Source organism: Danio aesculapii, chromosome 5, assembly GCF_903798145.1.
Source record: "Danio aesculapii chromosome 5, fDanAes4.1, whole genome shotgun sequence".
Lineage (NCBI taxonomy): Eukaryota > Metazoa > Chordata > Actinopteri > Cypriniformes > Danionidae > Danio > Danio aesculapii.
Window position 1 is genome coordinate 18,945,571 of NC_079439.1, and position 25,327 is coordinate 18,970,897.

Below are 25,327 nucleotides of genomic sequence, written 5' to 3' on the forward strand. Positions count from 1 at the left end.
CCGGCGTGACTTCAGTTGCTGCAGCTTCACGCTCGCGCTCACGGAGTGATGAGAGAGAGGGAGAGAGAGAGACGGACATGGAGTTCAACTGAGCAACAAAAGTAACGGAGGAGCCGCAGCACTTGAAGAGCCGGGCGGACGCTTGAAAGCAGTCTCCTCGCGGGCGCGGAGGGAGATCGCGGCTCTCAGACGGCGGATTTATAACTGATCGGCGTAAAGATGAAGCTCTTGAAGCCGAGTTGGGTCAATCACAATGGTGAGAGCAGCAACCGACTCTCTCTCTCCCTGTGTGTGTGTGTGTGTTTGTGCAGGAATCCGGGGCTTCAACTTGCTCTTTTGTTATGTAGAGAGACGGATCAGGTCTCTTCTGCAGGGCTGTTTATGGACTCGGCTACTCTTTTGGACGTTTAAGTCCATTTAGAAGAATAGTAACCGGTAATTTTTTGAAAGTGGCTCGGTTTTAAGAAGCCACCTATGAATATATGATGTGCACACCACCCATTTTGAAGTTGCAAAAGACAGGCAGACCTCTTGACATGGGTCGACCTAGCCGGAGCCGGTGACTGTGTTGGTATAAGTTCAAATTAGAAGTCGAATATGTGATTTTAGAGACTATCTGCTCGTAATTAACAAGCTAAATAAAACGTGTGACAGTGTTTATATGAGTTATATGCTAATGTGGCCTTCGTTTCAACCTGCTGTGAAGTCGTTCACTGCCAGCGATTTTGTTGGAGTTGTATATATTTGTTAAAAACTGCATTTGTGTTATAAAGAGTGTTTTTGTTTTCAGGTAAACCAATATTCTCAGTTGATATCCATCCAGATGGAACTAAGTTTGCTACAGGTGGCCAAGGTGAAGATTCAAACTCCCTAATATCTCTTCTACTGTCGTTGTTTGGCTAGCGGATTTGTAACTATAGATTTGCTAGTTGTGTAGACTAAAAGTTTGTCGTGAGGAAATACAAATTTTTGAATTGACTGACAGGTGAGGACTCTGGGAAAGTGGTCATCTGGAATATGGCCCCAGTTCTTCGGGAGGAGGAGGAGAAGAATGAGAATATTCCCAAATTGCTTTGTCAGATGGACAATCACTTAGGTATTCCTTTTATTTGTGTCTTAATTCACTCTTTCACAATTTACAGCCTTAAAATGTCTTAAATTTGTCAGAGTAGTCTTAAATTTATGCAATTAAATGTTGCATGCACTTACAAATCAATAATCTTCAGCATTTTGTTTTTCTAACGAAAATATCTAAATGTCCATTAGTCAAGATACATTTACTGGAAATGCAAAATGTAGAAAGGAAGTTTTATGTTTTGTGAAACTGATCCAAATTAAGAGAGTTCATGCCTAAATCAAAAACAAATAGCTGTCAGTAGGGTATGAAATCAAATAAAATCATTTTTGAAGCCCATTGACAATATTATTTTAATCATAAACTCACTCATATCTTGTTTTGTTACATAAGTAAATGCATTTGCATCAGAAAACATGACAAAATACTAAAAACATCATTTTTTGCAGTGTGATCAGAAGGTACAGTAAAAGTATAGTAAGTGTTCCTTATACAATTCCTATCAAATGATTTATTGCATTTTCAGAATCGTAATGTCATTTAAAAGTTGTATGTTTACCTTCATAATATCTACAGAAAAATTCTTTATATTAAATGTATTAAATATAAAGTTATAAAGAAAAACATAATTTATGTTTTTCTCTTAATACTTGCATTTAGACCACATATTTTGCTCCCAACATGCAAAAGATTAATTCAGAGACGGAGTCTAGACACTAAAATGTATTTTAAACTCGTTTGGATATCAACTGCTCTGACAGAATGTGAGACAGAATGTGTGACCATGATGAATATTAAATATCTAATCAAATGTTTTATGTAACTTTGTGCATTTCAGCATGTGTGAATTGTGTGCGCTGGTCAAATAATGGCTTATACCTGGCATCGGGAGGAGACGACAAACTGGTCATGGTGTGGAAGAGAGCTGCGTGAGTAAAACTGTCCCGCTCTGTTTATTGCCCTTTTCTTATTTCTATCCAACTTCTATTTTCCATCCAATTTATTTCTGTGATACATCAAAATAATATTTTTCTTATTGTTTATGTAACATGCATTAATCAAAATTCTTGTATAATTAAGCACAAGTGTTAAAATATGTATTGGAACATTAAGTTATGTGATTTTGTTTTTTTAATTAAATAAAAAAATACTAATATTAGAAACTAGTGCTGTCAATCAGTTAAAAAAATTTGCTAATTAATCACACTTTTTTGCAATCAATCACAATTAAAAGACTGAAACTGGTCATTTTGGCTTTTCAAATGTAAATTAATGTAAACTCACGACAAATTCAAAAACAATTGTTTATTAGAATTTTTGTTTAACTTGCAACAACGATTTCTTCATGTAAACAACATGCGTGCAATAAACCATCAACATCCCTAAACTGTTGGCTTGAAAGCCATATTTATTACAGAAATAAAAACGCATGACAACCATTTGAATTTAAATGCAATCAATACCAGTAAAAAAACTAAAATATTTCCATGTTGAATTTTAAGTGGACTGCAAAAAATTCCAAAATACAGGGATTGCAAATATGGAATATTATAATACTAAAGTAATGAATACAAACAATAGTATTCATTGAAAAGTTGTATTGCTGAGAGTAAAGAACATTAATTATAAAGTGGAAACAATTTTGCTTAGTCCTCCTGTACGTTCAGCCAGTTGTTAAGACAGACCAGTCTGTTGACTTTACCAGGGGAGAATGTGGCCTTTTTCTTTAACTGTTATACACCGGACCGAATCAGCATTCGGTCACACCATCTCCAAACGGATGGGACTTTGGTCACACCATCTCCAAACATTTAAATCTGAATAACTTTAAGGGATACGGACACCGTCGGCGATGTTAGGCATTTGTTCTTGTTGCTAGGGATAACATGCATGTAGGCAACGTGCACAGTACAGCGCATCCGGTGAGTGTCTCCCTTCAGATTAATCAACACGCATGATCGTGTTAATCAAATTTGCTTAAACTAAGCGTTCTAAAGTGTGACTGTATTTTACAAGAAAGGATTTTGACACAGTGATGTGAAGAAGACGCTTTACAAAAGTTGCGTTGAAGAGGGGAAGCACGTCAAAGTTAATGAAACATTAATAAAGCTCATGGAATCAGCTTAAAGACAGAGGAATGCACTGTCTTTAACAGCTTGCGACATCATCGGTCACTTTCATGGAGTACGTTTACATGAACTTCCATTGAAACAACACTCTTCCAGCAGTCCTTACTTCATATATATATATACTTCACATTTTTAAAAATGAAACGCCTGAAAATACACAAAACTCCTCCATCTCAAAGTTCTTCCTTGGTCTTATCCATATATCTTTGCACGTTGAGCACATGTCAGCCACAAAAGGAAATAAAAAAACTGCAAAAATGTTAATTGCCTTTTTTTTTTTTTACTCATTAAGTATTTAAAATCAGTCACATGCGATAACGCGCTGTTTTAGACAGCACTATTAGAAACATATTTTTAAACAACTGGAGTTAAGATATGTATTAAATTTCTTTAATTATTAAGAGAATTACACGATTCCCCTACCACTTGTGTAAATGCACCGTTTAAACATTTTGTCCTCACGAGGAGTGTTGTCTTTCTTTTGTTTATAAGACACAAACAGATGCCACGCATGCATCCACACAGAGCTTTGAGGCATTATGTGTTATTTCTTTTGTTGACCAGTTTCATAGGTCCAAGCACGGTGTTTGGATCCAGCAGTAAACTGGCTAATGTGGAACAGTGGAGGTGTGTCACGATTCTAAGGAACCACACGGGAGGTGAGGAGCAAAAAAACGCTGCCGATGTGGATGCTGGATTTTGTCTTGAGTTTTTGGCATGGTGTGAAACACATTTGGTGTTCTCTATCCATCTGATTCAGATGTAATGGATGTGGCCTGGTCACCTCATGATGTCTGGCTTGCGTCCTGCAGTGTGGATAACACCATCGTTATATGGAACGCTCGGAAATTTCCAGGTGAAAAGATGTAGATGCCGCTTGATTTGATGCTTTAAAATAGATTAAAATATTTTTTTTACATATTTTAAAAATATAAAACTTTGAAATATAATAAAGCATGGCTTAAGTATTTAAATACTTTAGTAAATTTCAATAAGGAATTCTATAGAGGTTTGGCATCTTCTTTGTTGTCATTATAGTCTGTGTGACTTTTATTCCAGTATGTTGATGTACTTCCAAGTGAAAACGAATATTGAGTAGGGGGCGGTACTTTCTTTTTGCGCATCATTCTTTTGTAGCAAACTAAAGTTAGGAGGGGCTTAATCAAGAATATTGTGGCTGAATTGTTTACTTAAAAAAAAAAAAAAAAAAAAAAAATTAGGGCTGGGTATCGAGTTCGCTACTTTTTAAGCACCGACCGAACCGTCTCGATACTACCGAGTATCGAAAAAATCATTTTCGTTCGGTACCAAATTTCGATACCCAAGGGTATAATCTTGTTAACGTCAGTGAGCACCACTTGGAGAAAACCTGCATCCTTAACGTGTCCGGATCAAATGCTGGTGATTGGCTGCAGCGAGGCTGTCTTGAAAATCAGCAGTTTACGACGGTTACGCCCACTCGCAAAGAGCTTATCAAATTGTCAAACAGACATACAAAATCAGATAACTTTTAGCACTTCTTGCTTGTGTACCGTTAAAGTTTAAGACCCCGTTTACACTGCAGATAAATGTGACCCAATTCCGATTTTTTTTGTTCATATGTGACACAGATCGGATCTGTATGATGACCGTGTAAACAGAAAAAAAACGCATGCATTCGGATATTCAGCGATCGGTTTCAGGTCTCCTTCATATGTGGAAATAAATCAGATATAAATCGGATATGTGACAATTCGAATGTCAAGTAAACAGACAGATCGGATTTATTGAGGCGTTCTGTTCTGATCATCATTAAATTTGTGACAATGTGGTGCTTCTCCGCGGTTTAATCACTTAATGAATAGGGGACAAAGTAGAAGACATCAGCGTGCAAATCAAGGCAAAGGCAGCTTCAGCAGGACTAGTGTATTTGCCATTGAACTTCATTGTTTTATAAATAGAAACTTTTATGGTTTTATTGTAATTTTTTTTTAAATAATATACATTTCCAAAAGATTTGAATGCATTAGTATATATGGTTAAAGTATTTTTTTCTATTTATTTTTAAGTAATATGAAATAAATGAGGAAATTACCCATAGCAACTTTAACGTAATACAGTTTGCTATATTTACATTCGGCCCACAGCTCTAAATCAAGTTTGATTTTGGCCCTTCCTAAGAAAAAGTTTGAGCACCCTGTTCTAGGGCATCATCTTTGAAAGCACTTTTTTGAAACTTGTCTTTGAGTGCGTGTTAATAAATTTCCCACTCAATTCAAAGCATGAAAGATTACGTTCTTGAATTTGCTTTTATGTGTGTATTCCACAGAGATAGTGATGACTTTAAAGGGGCACACGGGACTGGTGAAAGGCCTGACGTGGGACCCCGTTGGAAAGTACATTGCCTCTCAGGCAGATGACCATAGTCTGAAGGTCTGGAGAACCATGGACTGGCAGCTGGAGACGAACATCACCAAACCTTTCAGTGAAGTAAGTCTTTAAAATGCTTTTTTTGTCCAGTTTTATTGTTTACACGCACCTGACCCTGTATTTTTATTTTATTTTTTGCTTTGATTCAGTGTGGTGGCACAACACACGTCCTGAGGCTGAGCTGGTCTCCAGATGGTCAATACCTGGTTTCAGCTCATGCCATGAATAATTCTGGGCCCACAGCTCAAATCATTGAACGAGACGGCTGGAAAACCAACATGGATTTTGTGGGTCATCGAAAAGCCGTTACTGTTGTGGTTAGTCTTGTCTTAAATCTGTCATATTTCATGGAAAGGCATGCACTGAAATCTCATTGTGGATGGTACTGCAGTAATTTACTGTTGTTTAAATGAAATCCTGATGTCTAAAAATGAATTAAGTTGTATTATTGTCTCTCATATGAATTATTTTCCATCTTTGTGCAGAAGTTCAATCCTAAGATTTTTAAGAAGAAGCAGAAAAATGGCAGCACGCCCAAACCTAGCTGCCCGTACTGCTGCTGTGCTGTGGGTAGTAAGGATCGCTCATTATCTGTATGGGTAAGGGACTTTCCTTATTTGACCTATTCTCAAATCATTTTTTCCCCAATCATTTGCTTATGGATTATTGTGATGTGCACAAACAACACCAACAAAGAATATACTTATGCCAATTAATCAATTTCAGTTCAAGTCATCTTTATTTCTGTAGCGCTTTTACAATGTATCAAAGCAGCTTAACATAGAACTTCTATTAAACTGAAACTGTGTCAGTCCAGTTCAGAGTTGAATTTCAATTAAGTTCATTTTAGTGTGGTTTAAATTTCACTGCTGAAAGTCCAAACACACTGAAGAGCAAATCCATCAATGCGCAGCTCCACAAGTCCCGAACCAAGCTAGCCAGTGCCGAAAAACATAACTTCACCAATTGACGAAAGTGAAGGAAAAAAAAAGATTTGGAGAGAAACCAGGCTCAGTTGGACACGACCATTTCTCCTCTGGATAAACTTCTTGTGCAGAGCTGCAGTCTAGGTGCCGGAGTCTGGAAATATTTTTAATAATAAATAATATAAAAAATATATATATTTATTTAGCCACATGTCTTATGCTCAAGTATAACATGGAAAATTGTTTTAAATAAATTAATTTGTGCAAAAATAAACAAAATGAATAAAAAGACATGGAATAGCCTGATTATTTCTATGTAGAATACACCACTATTCAACAGTCAGTAAGAATTCTTTGCTGTTTTGGTTCACCAAAGCTGAAAAAAACTTAAGTTAAAACATAATGTTGTGAAATATTATAATTTAAAATAACCTTTTTTTTTCAAATATAAAATGTATTACAGTGTTATTTATTCTTATATATTGCATTTTGTAAATAATTTAAATAATTGTAAAAAAAAAAAAAAAAACCTAGTGCATATTTCTTTTAATACTTTTAAATGTACAGTTTTTTTATGTTTTTCTTTAATTTGTACAGATTTTTGGCACAGCTATTGCTTGTAAATGTATTACAGAAAGCAGATATTGACTTGTCAGATTCTTTGATTTATAGACGTTTCAAATAGCATTTTTATGGAAAATGTCAACTTTTGAACAGTTGTTGTAATTGTGCTCTTACCAAATATGTATATGTAATACTTATTAAAAAACAAACAACCAACATAAAGCAATAAACTGCTTTATCCATGTCAATGAGTTTTTGTCCTAACCAGCTGCCACCATAACAAAACATTTAGTCAGACTGACTGTGGGTGGTGTGGATTGACTCCCACAATAGTCCAAAGTTCCATTTAGCTGGTTAAGCTTCAGATACTGTATGTTTCGATTGATTTCAGTATTACACTGTGTGGTGTGGATCTAATTGATTTAGGTACAACCAGCCCAAAATATTCCATTTTTTTAATATAGTTTTAGCACCATGTCCTTTTTTTTTGGCCAGTCAGTAAAAGTAGGTTATAGCATCTTTGTTGGTTGTTTGGTTGCAAGACTATGACAATGCCCATTATTGACCCTTTCTCTCAGTATAACTTAGGCCTACTATTTAAAGTACAAATAAAATTAAAACTAACCATATGATTTTGTTACCAAATTCAAAACCAAATTAATTTCGTCATTTAAAAAAAAAGTTTGCCGTTGTAATCTTCAATTGAAATCAGAAAATGTACTTCCTGTTTTTTTTTTCCCAGTTAAATTGTCAGATTACCTATATCTTGGCTATTGTGCGTGGTTAACATACTCCAACTGTGAGTTTTAACAACAAACAGAAATAGTTTGGAGGAGGTGTTTGTTAGGTTGTAATAACTCTCCCGAAACCCCTTTTTTCCTCATCTTTCTGAATGAAATGTCTACTTTATTACATCCATTTAGCAGTGAGTTTTTTCAATTAATATTCCATTTCTCTAAAAAACTGCATCACAATATGAAAAAAAAAAAAAAACAGAAACAGAGAAATTTTCATTTAGGAATGCCTATTAGATAAAATCATACAATGGGTGCTAAACATTAGGGTATGATTTTTTTCTGTAGGTTAACATGACACACTTTATATCAGATGTCCTGTTTTTTTCAGCTCACCTCACTCAAGCGTCCTTTGGTGGTCATCCATGACCTATTTGACAAGTCTATAATGGATATTACATGGTAAGTAAAAAAAAAAGGTTTTCTATGTCTGAAGCTTTGTAAAGAGTCCTAGAGATTGCATTGGAGTAAATCTTTACATGCATGTTGTGAATTGACTCTCCAGGACACTGAATGGGCTGGGACTCCTAGTGTGCTCCATGGATGGAACTGTGGCCTTCCTGGACTTCTCGCAGGATGAACTTGGAGATCCCTTGAATGAAGAGGAAAAGGTGGAGAAAATGCACACAAATCAGAGTTAAAAAACTCAAAGTGTAATTTCAAAGAGAAAGCACGTTTATTTTGCATACCCCATTGGGAGATTATTAGCTTGTTTTAAGGAAAAACTTAATTTTGATTAATTATTTCTGAAAACGAGATAATAATTTTTGCTAGTCTAGAAATGCTTCTTGGCTTAAGATATTTTAGATATTTGGACTAGAAACAAGACAAAAACTCTAAGAAAAGTATTTTTTTGCAGTGTAGCTGACATTTAACAGTATTTAAGACAGCAATAACTCATTATTATATAATTATGTTGGGGAAAATCCATGGCCATGATTCACAAGTATTTATTTATCACAAAAGTGAAAGCTCATTTAAGAGTACACACATTTAGTTAACTGATAAATAAATTCATAATTAAGAAAATAAATGTCTTTGTTTTTTTGAGCGATTTGTTGAATCAGTTTTTCCAGATACAGAAGACAATCCTGGAATGTTTGCTAATTGCCTCCTCTCACTTAATGCAGTGGGATATAAACAGTGTTTTGTAAAAAATGACTTGTTACAGGAAAAGTTGCACCGTTGTGAAAACAGCTGAGCTGCTGTCATGTTGCTGAAAATGTAAATGGCTTTGTAGCATCACTACTTGGTTTACTACTACTCTACACTCTATACACAAAAACTAACAGGGTGTCAAAAAAGTAACTTGATTCTCCAAGTGATGTCTCTTTATATCTTTTCACAGAATGCAATTCATCAAAACATCTATGGAAAGAGTCTGGCCATCACAATGGAGTCACAGCTTTCCACCACAATCATTGAAAACCCTGAAATGCTAAAGTATCAGCAGGAAAGACAGGGGAACCAGAACGCTAATGTAGCCCAGGGAAGCGGCCCTGAGAACCAGACGCCCAAACTCACTAATGTGCTCAACGGAGAGTCCCTGGAGGACATCAGGAAGGTCAGAAGAAAGATCATGCAACAACACACATGGCACAAAAAAACATTAGCTCTTGTGTGCTGTTGGGGACGTTTTAATCCACTTTGGGGTGATTTTGAGTCTTAATTTGACCACAGATTTCTCTCTGTTTCAGTAAATGGAATGATTTTTGGTGACAAATCTAATGTTGACATATTTTGGGAAAATGCTTTGAAAATGTAAAAAAACTCAACAATACACTCTTGGCAAATTTACTACCATCTCGTTATGTGGGTGGCTGTTTTTGCCCCATTGACTTTCATTATAATGACATTTTTGGATTGCAAAGCTATGACTATATTATTTTGTATTCTTGATTGTTGGTGGTTTTCCCTGTTTCCCTGGGAAGTGGAACAATTAGTCATTTTTGCTGCTGATTATCAGTTGGAATGCAAAAAAAGCTTAGGAGTTATAAAGAGTATACGCTACCTGACAGAAGTCTTGTTGTCGATCTCTATTGTAAGGGCAACAAATAATAACTTGACTTCTAGTTGGTCATTTGGAAAAGTGGCAGTTTTTTCGATGAATCATCTGTTGAACACTATCTCAATCATCACAAATACTGCAGAAAACTTATTGGAACCCACATGAACCCAAGATTCTCACAGAAATCAGTCAAGTTTGGTGAAGGAAAAATGATGGTTTGGAGTTGCATTCAGTATGGGGGTGTGTGAGAGATGTGCAGAGTGAATGACAACATGAACACCTAAGGTATCAGGACATTTGTGCTGCCCATTACATTACAAACCACAGGAGAGGGCAAATTCTTCAGCAGGATAGCGCTCCTTATACTTCAGCCTCCATATCAAAGTTCCTGAAAGCAAAGAAGGATTGGCCAGCCCGGTCACCAGAAATGAACATTATTGAGCACATTATTGATGTTTGACAAAAACAAAACAACCATCTTAGCTCTCAGAATATATAAGTGTATGTATGCACACACATTATAATTAGTTTTATACTCTGTAGAACTCTATATAAAAAAACAAGAAACTTTTTTTGCACAGCCCTATCTAAAGGGTTAATGGTTCCATCTGATGATCAACAGCAAGAATTACTAATTCTACCCTAACTGGGAAAACAACCAACAATAAAGAATGCAGGATTATGTGGTGTCATGGCTTTGCAATCAAAAAATGTCAATATAATAGAAGGCAATCGGGCAAAAATAGCCACTAACATAATGAAAGGGTAGTCAATTTTACACAATGGTTAAATTTTCTTAAAAAAAAAACTTGCATCAGCTAAATCGTGCTTTTCTGAGAGAAAAAATCATTTAACATTAAGTTTCACTGGTGTTTATGGCTGGCCACACACACTTGGAGATTGTAATCACAGTTTTGGACCCAATTTAAACCCTTTAATTATCAGAGGGGCATGACCTGATTTCAATGTTTATAGTGTAATCGAAGCAGCTCAACCATACTGCTCAGCTCGAAACCGATAATGTGTGGTTATGTAAATTGTAATGGTTTACATGGATATTACATGCAAAAGACAAAGTATAGGTGTGTAATAAAAAAAATATTTGCATACTCTTTAAATGAACATCTGCCAGTCTCAGTGTGCATATGATTTTTTGTTGTTATTTATTAATTGATAATTTGGTCATAATGTAGTGAAAACTGATCTGTTCCACAAAAAAATAGTTAGCAGAAATTACACATTGCAGTTGTTGTGCATGAAGTAAAATTTCAGCTTTAAAGACATCATGTTGCAAGTTAATATAGACAAGCTTATATTTTTCGGTTTGTTAAAAAATGGCTTCTGTTTGTTTGGATTTGGTAGAACCTCTTAAAAAAGCAGGTGGAGACCAGAACAGCAGACGGGAGAAGAAGAATCACACCTCTCTGCATCGCACAGCTCGACACGGGGTAAAGAACACACACAGCAACACATCTAAAATTACCACTCACCTATGCCACTGCGTGCGTTCAGTTGCTGAATCCGTCTTTCTTTTACCAAGGGACTTCTCACCAGCATTGTTTAACAGCGTCCCGATCTTGCCGGGGTCATCCGCATCTACCCAGCTCACCCCTCAGATCTCTTCTGATTCCAACACGGCCAACTCACTGGGCCTGCGACCCTCTCATGACCCCAGCACCACCTCTCCAAACAAAACCGCAGAAGAGAATAAGGACAGGTAAGTGTATATGTGTGGTGTCTCTCTCTTACTCTATCCACCTTCTTCCTGTGCCCCATGATGCTTTGCATGAATTATGGGAGTGTAACTGTAAACAAGCAGTGAAGTGTAAAAAAAAAAAGAAAAAGACAAAAAAATGGGTTCAATGAGGTATTTTTTCCCCCCATTGTAGTTCATATAAATGAAATTGAATATAAAAAGCCAGCTTATAAAAGTTGGAAAATTGACTTTCAGCAGACCATATGAAGAGTTCAGATGCAAAACCCTCTAAATCCATCAGACCTCTTTTCTTGTAAATGAGCATTTTCTATCAGGCTCCTCTGATTAGGTTCAGAAGTTTTTTTTTATATGTAATGAAGCGGTTATTAGCTAATAAATAAAATAACTTTTTTCTAAAACTTTTTTTCCGCACCATGTCTTTTAAAAAATGGAAATTAATCTTACTCCAGTATTTTCAATGGAATTTCTTTGCTAGCCTGCCGCTAATGATGGCACCTCTTAAACGGTCTTTGCTCTCATTTTACGCTTTAACAACCAAATGGATGCTTAAGTCTATTTAACTGATTGTGCTTGATTTACATTACAACATCAATGCTGTAAAAGGAACCTTATGAAATTAAAAATAGTCGCATAAACATTTCACCGGAAGTTCATCATTGGCTGAAAAACTCTAAGTATGCATATAGCCCATTGACTAATAAACCAAGCCTGAATTCCTCTGATTGACAGAGCTCCATGTTTTACTACATGCAAACAGAGAGAACACGAGAGATTCTCGTATCAAGGAAGAACCGACACACTCCACGTAAATCATAATCTGTTGCGGTAATTTAAAGACCAGCGCTCAAGGATTAACGTCTGCATTTTTACATTAATTCAGTTGAAAATATACAATTACTGAATGTATAAAAATAAAAGAATGTTTTATTCCTTTAGTGTGTAAAGTACAATTTTGAGCCTAATCTTGATTTCTGCAAAAATGAATTGCAAATTGCAATATATGTCCATAAAAAATTGCAATTAGATAGTTTCCCTGAATCATTTATCCCTATTGGTAATGTATCTTTTTATATGTATATTTTAAAGATATTTGTACTCTTTTAGTATAAAAAAAATAATAATCAGGGACTAAGGCTGCAAATTAGTTATTAGCTGCTTTAAACTGTACCAAAGTTATACCCTGTTAATTAAACCTACCAATAAAAATGTAGTATTACTCTACTGTATAGAGCAGCAAAGAAAATAATTCTTACTGAAAAAGAAAAATAATCTATTGGAACAAAGCACAGTGGACTCAAATGAGCTCTTGCTATTGATATGGCTGTAATGCTAAATTCACATTAAAGTACTACCAGTTTTTTCCATGGTATGGGTAAAAATAAAGCACTCCGTTTGCACAATGAACTGTAGATAGACAAAGACTATATAATACACAAGACATGTCACTCGTATCTTTTTGAATGAGTAAAAGTGGAACTGTCAATGTGGTGAATAAAGCCCCATCTAGTAGTACAGGAGCCAGTCATCGATCCTTATAGACTGACGATACTCTGGGGAAGGGGCTCGGACCAGATGTGAATTTTGTGTGATTTGGACGTTTAGAAATGAAACTAATGGGACAGTTGTAGTTTAATTTTATTAGTAATTCCTATTATGAAATTTAATTGTAAGCTTGGCAAGCAGTTTTGGAGAATTTGGTATTTCCCATTTAAACAGAATGCCTGATCATACTGCCCGAGAGGTAGTTCAAAGATGGCCGCTGAGTGAAATGACTTGCCTTAAAGAGACTTTGATATAGACTATTGGTAGCACAGCCTTATTATTTAAAACTGTTTGTTTCAGGTCTTCGAACTGGAAGTGCAACCCATAATATATAACACAATAGAAAAAAAGGTGGATATTTAGTGAAAGTCTTATTTCATGTATTGTCTCTGTTCTCTGTTTTAGTACAACAGCACCTGTAAACTCCATCGGTATGAAATCAACTCTGCTGTTGACGTCCGCCTCCAAAATCGAGCCCATGAAAGCACTAGATTCACGATTTACTGAAAGGTCAAAGGCCACACCAGGGGTCACTAGCGTACCCATCACCATAGGCATCACACCACTTGACAGGTAATAAAGTTTTCGTGGTAACTGGTGCATTTTTTTTTCTCTAAACTGAACTGAAAAACGAGCTGAAGATGTTTTGCTCTGTCTCAGGGCAAAAGACAGCAGCTCTGTGAAAGAGCCGAAAGGGAAAGATGAAACCAGCAGCGACAGCGAGGACAAGATCATGAACAAAACGCTCTCTATAGCCAAGAGGAAGGGAGAGATTGAGGGAGGAGAGGTGGTGGAGAAGAGGAAGAAGGGAAGGCCAAGGAAAGATGCCAAAATGATGATGCCCATATCACAGCCTTTCCCGCAGGTGACATAACTTCTTGAGACATGTTTTGAAAACACCAGTTTCAAAATCGACTGCCTTCGATGCCATTTTATTTTTATGTAACCGTATTGGGTATCGGCCAGATGGGACAGATTGAAATCTGATATTGTGCATGTACTATTGTGATATTGTTAAGCCCCACAAAAGCCGTAAAGACCTTGACGGTATCAAATTTTCTTGCAATTAATTGCTGAAGCTATTATCATGATGTGCAGTATTATCATGACTTAAGCTGTGTAAAAGATTACTTAACAGGTATAACAAAAAAAAGAGTATTATTGTGTATATAAATGTTTGGCGTAAACAAACGTTTTAAAATACATATTAATATATATAATCCGCAGATTTTTCTATTGGTCTATTTGTTTACATGTGTAAATTTATATTTATTCAGTTTTTTTAGTTAATTTCAGTATTATTATTGGCAAATATGAAAATGTTTATGTGATTTATTTACAATACAGTTTGTAAAGTAATATTTTCTGTCTTTTAGTAGATATATTAAATAAGAGACGTGCTTTGTTTATCAAATAATTGTATCTAATTAGATTTGCATTATAAGCATTAAATAAAAGTTAAAAAGATATTATTTTTATTTCATATATTACGCTTTTAGTTATGATACTGCCAGAATCATTCCGCATAAATCTGCAGATTTTTTACAAAATTCTCTGCAGAGAATTTTTTAAAAGTTTGCAAGTTCTGTCTGGCCCTACTCATTAGTAAACATTAGTTGATGTATTAAAATCTTCTTGGAGAAATGGACACTTTTGTTACAGTTACTATGTAATGTAAAAACAAAAATCTGATTTTGAGTTTAGTTAAATTAACTTGAAATTTTCCATTGTTTGAAAATATGCTAACATCAGATTGTTATCTGTATCAGAGAATACTCAGAATTTATTTATCAAAATAGTGTAACTGGTAATAAACTCTTTTTTTATATATATATATATTACTGCAATGACCTAATCTCATAAATCAGGGCTATTCAATTGGCGGCCTGCGAGGCAATTTGTTCCGGCCCTCCAAATAGTGTGACCAAGACATCAAAAATAAATTTAGTACAGTCGAAAAACGGCCGCTATAGTTCTGAAGTGACGTCCGTCTGTTCAATATGACAGAGTCACCTGACATTAAGCTAGTGGCACGAGCAGATGAAAACATTTGGATACTTAATACTCAATCGTAAAGGCTTCTCAACGCTATGTTTCTGTTGCACGGAATGAAACTATTGCAACTAAATAAAGTTATGCCACCTGTGTGCTAGTTTAAAGTTTATCACGTCATTTCTGAGCACATGTTTGTTATTTCCAATGTAAGAATATACGTCAATATGTGCGTGCAAGCGGAGCGCCTTCCACACGCACCGAGTAGAAAACATCTCACGCCGTAGTTCATTTAAATAGTTACCTAAGATGAAGCTTAAATTTACATTAGACGTGATAACCATGAAACCATGATTATTCTTCAGACTATATAATCACACAATCAAAATCTATAGTTGTTGCATCCATAATTGTTATGCAGTTCAAAACATAACATATGAATGTGTTTGAATGTAGAAGAGGCCTACTTAAGCACTGCACTGATTTTGTTGTGCTTTGAAAAACAACATTTGAATGTTTGTAAAAAAAAAAAAAGCCACATTGTACAATGCACTGATATTATGTAGTTTCAAATACAATATCGTAACATTTTAATGTAGAAAAACACAACGTAGGTGTCTTGAGCACAAATACAGCATATGGGCTCTTATATGATGTTGTGTCATCACTCATATTGCAAGTCATATCTCTCTGGCCCTTCATTTGGGATGCTTTTCATGAACTGGCCCCCATGACAAACTAATTGAATAGCCCTGTCCTAAATCCTAACTCAATTCTAATATGCCAACTAAGAAATTTATAATTTTTTTTACCTTAATTATTTTAGGCATGTCATAGACAAATATTTCGATAATTTAATAATATGGGCATTAAATAGACTCCATCACATTTTTTTTTTACAGTTTTACCGAGATCTTGCATATCTCAGTCAAACATAATAATAGTTAAAAATGCTTTGTTCTCTAACTTTCATTAGATTTCTTTCGATAAGCTTAGTGACCTATGCGCATAAGAGATCTTGAGCATCTTGATTAGAAGACAAATTCAGTTTCCTGAATCTCTCCTGTTCTAGACTCCAGTATCGGTAAAGGAGGAGCTGCCTCGATTAGCAACACCTGCAGTGGTGTTAAAACTTCCTACTCCATCCATACAGAAATCATTCAGCACTCAGGTAAGATCATACACTCCTACTCCTACACCAAGGTATCTTAAATTTCATATAAGCATTGTACATGGATATTAAAAGATGAAGAACCACCATCATGCCTTACGTCAGAATAAATCACATTTAAGCATATTTTACTAGACTGCAGTAATCTCATTTAAAGTGTGCAACCTTTTTTTTTTTTCGTATCCCCACTTTGGGAAGACTTGGTCTTTTCATGTAACACAATAATTTAAACACTTCATCATTTTTTTTATTTCATTTTTATTTATTTATTTATTTTTAATTTATAAACTTGTACATTCATTTACCTGGTTTTCTTTTCCTCTAAATTTAGTATTTTTGTTCATTTCAACCTCTGTAAATGTTCTGGTTTTAATGTAATAGGCCTACTTCTATTCACCTGTAATATTTGTTTGTATTACTTTTGTTTTCATCCAGTACATGACAATGAAAACCCGAAAAAAAAAAAAAAAAACCTGCCTATATTTGTCTGTTTTTGTCTAGTGATGATATGAAATGTCCTTTGATAACTATAATTATTTATTGCCAGATTACCATTGAGATGCCGGCATGGTTTTAAAAAGTAAATAAGTCAAATAAAAATTTTAATGGGGTTTTAATCTGTATGTTTAGGTGGGCACAGATGCCGTCACGTATCTGGAGGTGGAAAACGAGGTTTCGGTGGTGTCTGGAGCTCGTCTCAGTCAGCTCAAATGGAGGAGAGAGGGCCGAGAGTGGGACACACTGCTGCCTAGTCGAATCATCATAGCCACGGGGAGCAGGTGAGCACATGGCTTTAAAAACAAAGCAATCCAGCATTTTGGTCTTTATTCGTTGGATGAATACAGGTGAGTGGGCTGTACAAACCACCTGTTATAACACACTCATGGATGTGAGACTCTCTTCACTGCAAAACATGCTTTTCTTTCTTAGTTTTTGTCTTGTTTTTAGTCCAAATATCTAAAAATCTAAAATTGTTTATAGTCCAAATATCTGTCAAGAAGCATTTTTGTAGACGGGCAAAAAATATTGTCTAATATGCTATAATATAGAGTTATGTAGTCATAATATGCCAAAATAAAATGAGTTTTTCCTTAAAACAAGCTAAATAATTTGCCAATGTGGTAAACTACATGATCTTGTTTCATTTTGACATAAGATTATTTAGCTTATTCCATTGACTGATTATTAAGCTTGTTTTAAGGAAAAAATCTAAATAAATTAAGGGAAAATCTCATCCAAGTTGCAGTGCTTTTTACATGCTAAACCTTATGGCATTTCAACTACCCTGTGAATCCATTGATATGAACCGGGATAATGCCATCAAGACACTCAAGTGCACGGTCAAGTGAAAATATAGCAGTGCCAAACTTATTCTAAACCTTCAACTAACAGTTTATTCTCCCATGACTAACAACAGACATCATTTAGTCACTCCAGTGTAAAATATGGTTGTATATGTGAGTGATTTACTTGGATTGTTGAGGGTTGCGTCTCTGCTATCAGTAACTTCTCTTTCTCTCTTCATAGTGATGTGGTTGCAGTAGCGTGTGAGGACCGAACTCTCTCCGTCTTCACTGCCTGTGGACGGAGGCTGATTCCCTCCATCATGCTGCCAGCCCCCATGTCAGCACTTCACTGCTCGGGTCACTTCGTCATGGCACTGATGGCATCAGCCACGCTGTCTGTCTGGTACTGACACTCTGCTTCTCAATAGAATAGTCCAGACACATTTGCTCGATCATTTCTCATAAATCGGGCAGTGTTTGCTTTTCTTTTGATGTAAAATCTTAAAGATCTAGGTTGTACATGCTGATATAGTTTTTTGTTTTTTGGCAGGGATGTTCAGAAACAGACAGCTCTGGTCAAAAATGAATCTCTGAATCCAATCCTATCAGGTGAGTTTTTGTTTGTAGTAACCCTGTTATTCCTGCTGTTCTATAAGCACCACCTGCTGGATTAGCATTTTTATTCAGTATATGAATAATGTTTTGTTTAGGATTAGTTTCTTACAATCTGTATTAGTATATATAATATACTGCAAGTTAAAATGTTAGTGATGAGGTCTTAATGTATGCACAGAGTCTTAAAAAAAGTCTTAAATAGTATTGAATTTCATTCTCGGATTCCTGTATATCCCTGAATTATGATAAATTGTAATAACTTTTTAATGTTGCTGTTTTATTGTATATTACCTCATAAAAATAGCCTTAGCAATAATTACTTTTCAAAAATGTTACCTATCTCAAACTTTTTGCACATAAATCTTCTGAACTGCATGTGGAAATGTAAAATATTGTAATACCTAATCTCTTTCTCACTCCAGGCACTGATGCAACAGTAAGCCAGTCTCTTTTGACCCAGCAAGGTGTAGCAGTGGTTTCGTTGTCAAATGGAAAAACATACTGCTTCAATTCATCACTGGAGACCTGGTGAGTGATCAATAAAATATGCATAAACTCATAAAGCCATGCACTAGTTAATATTTTGTGTAATTTCTATTCATCTCTAATAGGAATTTGATCGCAGATAAGCAGGACTCTCTGGTCCAGTGTGCAGACTTCCGCAACTGCTTGTCCTCTCAGGATGTTTTGGGCTCCATGGGGCCTCTGGCCCTCACACAGGGACGTAATCTGAGGTAAAAGCTTTTGCTGTGCTCTGATTGGTTGTTGAGCCTAAAGTGAGCATGCTACTATCTGTCAGGGTCAATTGTAGACTGGGTAGGGATAGCAACTTATTATAAGTAAAAATAAAAATATATATACATTTATAAATTTAGGATATAATAGTAGTATAGTAACCCTAGTAAAACTTTCGTGTAGCTAAAGACAAAAAAATTAACAGAACTAAACTAGTAATTTTTTTATATATTAATTATTCAATTTGCCCTCCCTACAGCAACAAAATTAAGAATAATACTTCACGCTCATTTTTCAACACAGTAAAAACTATTCGAAATCCCCCAAACATGCATGTGAATATAATAACAAATAATTATTCAACACAATCATATAAATAAAATGACAAAAACAAAGTACCTCTGTCAACCTGAAAATTATATTTGTCCTATTAAAGACATAATTCAGAATGATTAAACCACTGATATTCACACCCAGCAGTTAGAACATGATTCCATTTAAGACAAGCACACAGGGATTCTGTATAAATTCGTTTTAACAACTAATTTCCACTGTCCCTTTTAGAGCTCAATAAGGCCTTTTCAGGGATACCTCAAGCCAGTGGACAAGGATTTGATAGGCCAGTTGGTCCTAAAAATGTTATGAACCCAGGCATTTAGGGTGCTTTCACATTAGTAATTTGCTTCATTTGGTCCGCACCAAGGGCAATAAATGATACATTGTAGCATTTTCTGCCATCTTTGGGTCGTTTTCACATCATACTGTTGGCTTTGGTCTGAACCAGATGCAGACCAGATGAACCAAAATGCAGTCATCTGATAAAATCCACGTCTCTCATTGGCCAGATGTTGTTAAACATATTTCCTAAACTGCTTATCGATTGGTCAGAATTCACATGCAGGAAAATGCCAAAGGAACTCCTGCAAGTAAACAAACCGGCAGACACAAAATGGCACTTTTTACCATGGACCTACGACTGCGCTGACTGATTGTATCCCTGCTCATAGTTTACTATATAGTTCGTATACATCACTTTAGACAAACTATACATTTCGAGGATAAAGCGCGGCTGGAAAACAATGTTTTAATGCATCGCACGTCACTTCAGGAGAAGGCGTGAATTAATTTTGTTAAACTGCGACATGGTCATCTTGCGGAAATATTGCCAACGATCCGTCAGGTAATGTTTTTCCCTTTCTCTCTCTGTTGATTAAGCGCTGTCAACAAATATTTTTCCTCCTCACCCTATAATGCACAGCGCATCGACCTACGGCAGCTGGATTAGTCCAAAAGGTGCAGTACTTTTTGCGGTTGGGTCTGTTTTAGCTCGGATCATATTCTCACCACAAACGAACCGCTTCAGGGTTCGTTTGACAGCCTACCGAGACTACCTCTTCAAGGAGGTCTCGGTACGTTTTTTTGGTCCGCTTGCTGCATTCACACCTGCCCAAACGAACCGCACCAAGAGGGAAAACGAACTCTAGAGCGATTCAACCGCACTAAATAATGCAGGTGTGAAAGCACCCTTAGTTAACTCTGTAGAAATTCAAAGCCACTACTAATTTTTTTTCAATGTTCTTACATCTGTTAGCCAGCTAACATCAACATTTAAAACTTGTTCAGCTCAAAACTCTTTCAGATAGTGCTTAAAATAAACCCTTATTGCAATCTGATGCAGGTTCTGATCCCTGTGATACAGAAATGTGTTGTGTTGCTAAAGGTTAGTTATGCTAACAATTGCCATGACAAATCCAAAATATACTCATGAAAATAGCAGAAAAGCTCATAAAATGCATAATGCATAAGTAATAACAGTAGTGTAAGTGCTCAGATTGTGTAATCCTCATAGATAATTAATTCTCATTAAATGTGAAACGTTATGTAAATATATTAGAACTCTTAAATACAAATCTGATTTTGTTCTTCTTGGACTTAAAGGCCAAAATGGAGGTTTGTGTGTGTTATAATGTTGGAATATGTGTTTGTTTAAGTGCACTACTGTTTCAAATTAACACATTGAGCCCTGGCTCGCACTGGCATGACATTAGATACGCAGCTAATGTCGTCCAATCAGAGTACAGTGTTAACAGCTTTGTTTTTGTCTCTGTCAGCGCTGGACGGTTGGCATCTCGCTTGTCATCGACTCCTCATCACTTGCAGCAGGGAATGACTCTGGCCTTCTTGGAGAACCAGCTCTCCTCCGCCCTCATGCTCCTCTCAGCGAGCGAGTACAGACACTGGCTTCTCATCTACGCACGCTTTCTTGTAAACGAGGGTGAGTGAGAATGGTCAACTGATAAAAGACAAAATCAAAAGGGTTCATTAGGAAAAGGGGGGAAAGTCGGTGCCTTAGTTGGCAGTTTGCTGACATATAGTGTCATTAAACTTCAGGAATTCCAAGTTTGAGTCCCAGGTTACGGAACATTCCCCATCTTATCTCACTCTCTTCAACTTTGTTTCCAGTCTACATTAAATGTTGACAGGAAATCTTAAAATAAAAGAGAAAATGAGAAATAAGGAAAGTCTTTGAGAAATAAAGATTCTGTTCCTCTGAGGTTAATATTTGATGTGAAAATAACCAATTTTATTTTGAATCAGCAACAGTTAGAATCAGAATCAGAATCAGTTTTATTGCCAAGTGTGCTTCACACACACAAGGAATTTGTTTTGGCTACAGAAGCTTCCAGTGTACATAAAGTGACAAGTGACAACACAAAATAAATCTGAAAAAATAAACTAATAATAATAAAAGAAGATAAACATTAAACAGATGCGGTTAGTGAAGAAACCTGGATGTTGAGTTGTATGTACAGATTATAAATATACAGGTTATAAGGTGCTGTGTACAAGTGCGAATGTAGAGAGTATTAATACGTTTAATGCGTTTGTTCACACCAGAGTAAGAGTGGAGTGGAGTGGCAAGTATTTTCTATCCAACTTTTATTAGCCTATAGCCTACTATATAATACTTTTTTAACATAGTGTTTCATTACTTTACATTACTTACATTTTTTTATATTTATTGAGTACATATACAGTTTTATTTTTTCTTCTGGAGAAGTCTTATTTGTTTTATTTCAGCTAGAATGTAAGCAGTTTTGAATTTGTTTAAAAAACATTAAGGTCAACATTTTTAGCCCCTTTAAGCTATATTTTTTCGATAGTCTACAGATAAAACCATCTTTATACAATAACTTGCCTAATTACCCTAACCTGCCCAATTAACATAATTAGCCTAGTGAAGCCTTTAAATGTCACTTTCAGCTGTATAGAAGTGTCTTGAAAAATATCTAGTATTGTTTACTGTCATCATGGCAAAGATAAAATAAATCAGTCATTGGAAATGAGTTATTAAAACTATTATGTTTAGAAATGTGTTGAAAAAAATCTCTCTGTTAAACAGGAATTGGGGAAAAAATAAACAGGGGAGCTAAAAAATCAGGGGGGCTAAAAATTCTGACTTCAACTGTATGTAGAATGAATGCCTCAGCTTAGTTTGCAGAGATCATTATGCATTGCATAGGATTCAGCTTATTCATCAGTAAAGGTTAAATTCTTTGAGTCGTAAATGATATATTTTATAAACAGATTGTTTATAAGGACTAGGCTATTAATAACTGTAATTGACCCTTATCTAAGCCACACCCGAAAACCACCACACACCAATCGTAGCTACGCGTAGGAAGTCTGTCAAGCTTTCGAGCGAGGGGATACAAGCAAATGGATTGTGCAAATCTGATAACCGGTATCCTAAAAGTTTGGACGCGGTGGTGGAAAAATTTTCTTTTCAAAACCTAAAACCCAAGGGGTGAAATGCCAGCAGGGATCAAGCTGTGTGAGGAGCCGTAAAAGCAGCACAATCCAGTCATATTTCCATCTGTTTCAAGCTACAAATATTTGTAATGCATATCAACAGAACAAAACAGAGATATGATCACAATAATTAATATACTTCACCCGCAGCTGTTTTTCAGTAATTTATATCCCTCGTGTCCATGTCAGAGCTATAATCCACCGATGTTTTCGTTGGTCTTTTGGAGATGTAGTCATTGGTGATGACGTTATAGCGTTATTGGGGTCGGATTAATATTTGCTAGTAGGAAAAATCTATTTGTTCACTTCTGCTATTCATACTTTGATTTGCATTTCAATTCATTTATTCCACTTAACAGCAAATTAGAATAGTAACTGTATATAAAGCACACAAACATACTAACAGTTTTAGGTACTGTACATTGTTATGGGTCATTGATGCTAATATTCGGCACAAATTCATCAATTTTCCCTTTCTGGCTGTTCTTTCTATGAATGAATTATGTAGAAGCACTGTCCATGCGTGTTTTCTCGTCGATTAGTAACGCTATATTTTTTGCACAACAATAAAAATAAAAAAAAAATCACGGTTTAATTTCTTATAATTAGATTATTTTTAATATCCACCTTTCCTGCTGTGTATGAACTAAGCTGTTAAGTGGTCAGCGTACGAGGCGGCTAGGCTTTAGCTTCAATTTGGATTAAATTATTTTCTAATCGGTTGCCTATTATGTCGTGAATATACCCCTGTAATGCAAACTGCAGTCCTTTTTTGTCTGACTCTCTCAAATATCTCACCTGTTTACCAAAAATGACTAATTATATGGCTGGGAATGTCTGACAGCAGCGCATACATATTGTAATAGGCATGTCTAAGGCACGAAAACTTGACAGGCGTAACAACAGTAGCTTAGGAGGGTGGGGCTTAGTGAAGGGTCATTCTCAGAATAGAAAAGGCTTGGTTGGTTTGTTAATTAAATAGCTAAATATGTCAAATGATTTAATACTTTATCTATTGTGTTTATGATTGAGTGCCGAAACACGCTGACTTTCAAAATATCTGCTCCGACCTAAATTATGCCGCTCACCTACTCTGGTTCAGACTGATACAAACATTTTTATGCCATAAAAACAATTTGATGTTTTAATTTATTTTAATTGGAAGCTTGTTAAGCCGTGGAATTTAGAAATTGGTAAATGTTATTGTTTATCTCTCAATTCTGACATTCTATCTCACAATGTTGAGTTCTAAACTCAAAATTGTAAGTTAAGCCCTTTTACTGCTTAATAATAAATACTGCTTTGATTTTTGCCAAATTTGAAAAGCTCACAATTTCATCCGTAATTCTGAGGAAGACCTGTTTGTTTGAAATTGTGAAGATAAAAAGTCACAATTATTTATTTATTTATTATCTCGAAACAGAAACTTGCTTCCATACTCTGTGTAAAAAAAAAAAAAACGGTACAAACAGTTTGTGCTTTTGCTCATGTGTGCAACATTTCGAAAAACACAAATAATGCAAATTATGAACTCAAACCATAATCTGAAACCCACAATATTTAGACAATAAGAATACCTACAGACAAAAAGAGGAAAAAAGTATAAATATTGTATTTGACCATCTTAGTAACTGCATAACATTATTTTATGCAGCTGTTGTTGTATACACCTGTATAATTTAAATCTTTTTCAAACTAGGTCTACCTTTTCCTTAGACCACATTTTCAAGGCAAATATTGTCCTTGTGCACTGACTTGAACTCTGTATATTTGCAGGTTATGAGCATAGGTTAAGAGAACTGTGTCAGGATTTACTGGGACCGGTTCACAAATCCAGTAGCAGCTCCTGGGAGTCCACAGTCTTGGTATTCATTTTTAGTCTAAAACCGAACAGCAGATTTAAGATGACAGAATTACCATTGGAAAGGTTTCATTATGTTTTGGTTTGCATTTCAGGGTTTGAGAAAGCGGGATCTGTTGACAGAAGTCCTGCCTGTGATTGGTCAGAACTTGCGGTTCCAGAGACTTTTTACAGAGTACCAGGATCAGCTCGAATTACTGCGTCTGAAATAGCACTTGACCGTTTGATGTTTCACCCCGACCCCTTCCTGGCCTGTACATGTGCTAACAGTCTGACAGCACTGTCTACACCGCAGACACGGACACTAATAAAATGGACAAAAATAATGATGCTCCTTTTTTTTTTTAAATAATGAATTTGTTAAATACAGTTATTATGTTTGTAAAGTGGTAAGAAAAAAAGAAAGGATGGGTTCACTTAGGATCATTTTGATCAAGCACAAAGCTTGTATGGCAGGAATCTCGAAACTGGACGTTTTTACTTCTGAACTAAAAGCTGATGTAAATTTAGTGATCCGACTCTCCTTCCCTCCTTTCTTTTTGTCTTTCTCCTTCAGTTCTTATTTGTACAGCCATTTGTCATTTATTTGTAAATGTTTGTAAAAGGCGATTTTGTTTGTTTTTTTGTTTTTTTTCCCTCCATTTTCTATAAAATTAAGAAAATGGTAAACCTTCAATTAAAAAAGGAATA

General features: G+C 35.6%; 1 protein-coding gene across 1 annotated transcript; it reads left to right on the forward strand.

Moving 5' to 3' along the window:
* LOC130228958 (protein HIRA) lies at nucleotides 1-25,327 on the forward strand. Its single transcript, XM_056457477.1, has 25 exons — nucleotides 1-256; nucleotides 791-853; nucleotides 986-1,096; nucleotides 1,914-2,004; nucleotides 3,769-3,863; nucleotides 3,965-4,060; nucleotides 5,513-5,673; nucleotides 5,763-5,930; nucleotides 6,099-6,212; nucleotides 8,229-8,299; nucleotides 8,403-8,508; nucleotides 9,246-9,461; nucleotides 11,268-11,353; nucleotides 11,446-11,622; nucleotides 13,570-13,737; nucleotides 13,825-14,029; nucleotides 16,229-16,327; nucleotides 16,958-17,106; nucleotides 17,855-18,016; nucleotides 18,164-18,222; nucleotides 18,651-18,756; nucleotides 18,840-18,962; nucleotides 21,075-21,238; nucleotides 24,553-24,641; nucleotides 24,733-25,327. Exons 1-25 carry the CDS (start codon nucleotides 220-222, stop codon nucleotides 24,847-24,849), a joined length of 3,033 nt encoding a protein of 1,010 aa, XP_056313452.1. The 5' UTR covers nucleotides 1-219; the 3' UTR covers nucleotides 24,850-25,327.

What these genes read in the sequence shown, in the direction of transcription:
- LOC130228958 (XM_056457477.1), top strand. Translation starts at nt 220, where the DNA reads ATGAAGCTCTTGAAGCCGAGTTGGGTCAATCACAATG. An exon ending in TCTAAGGAACCACACGGGAG is followed by an intron (nt 3,864 to 3,964) that starts GTGAGGAGCAAA and finishes CATCTGATTCAG; the next exon opens with ATGTAATGGATGTGGCCTGG. An exon ending in ATCGCACAGCTCGACACGGG is followed by an intron (nt 11,354 to 11,445) that starts GTAAAGAACACA and finishes TCTTTTACCAAG; the next exon opens with GGACTTCTCACCAGCATTGT.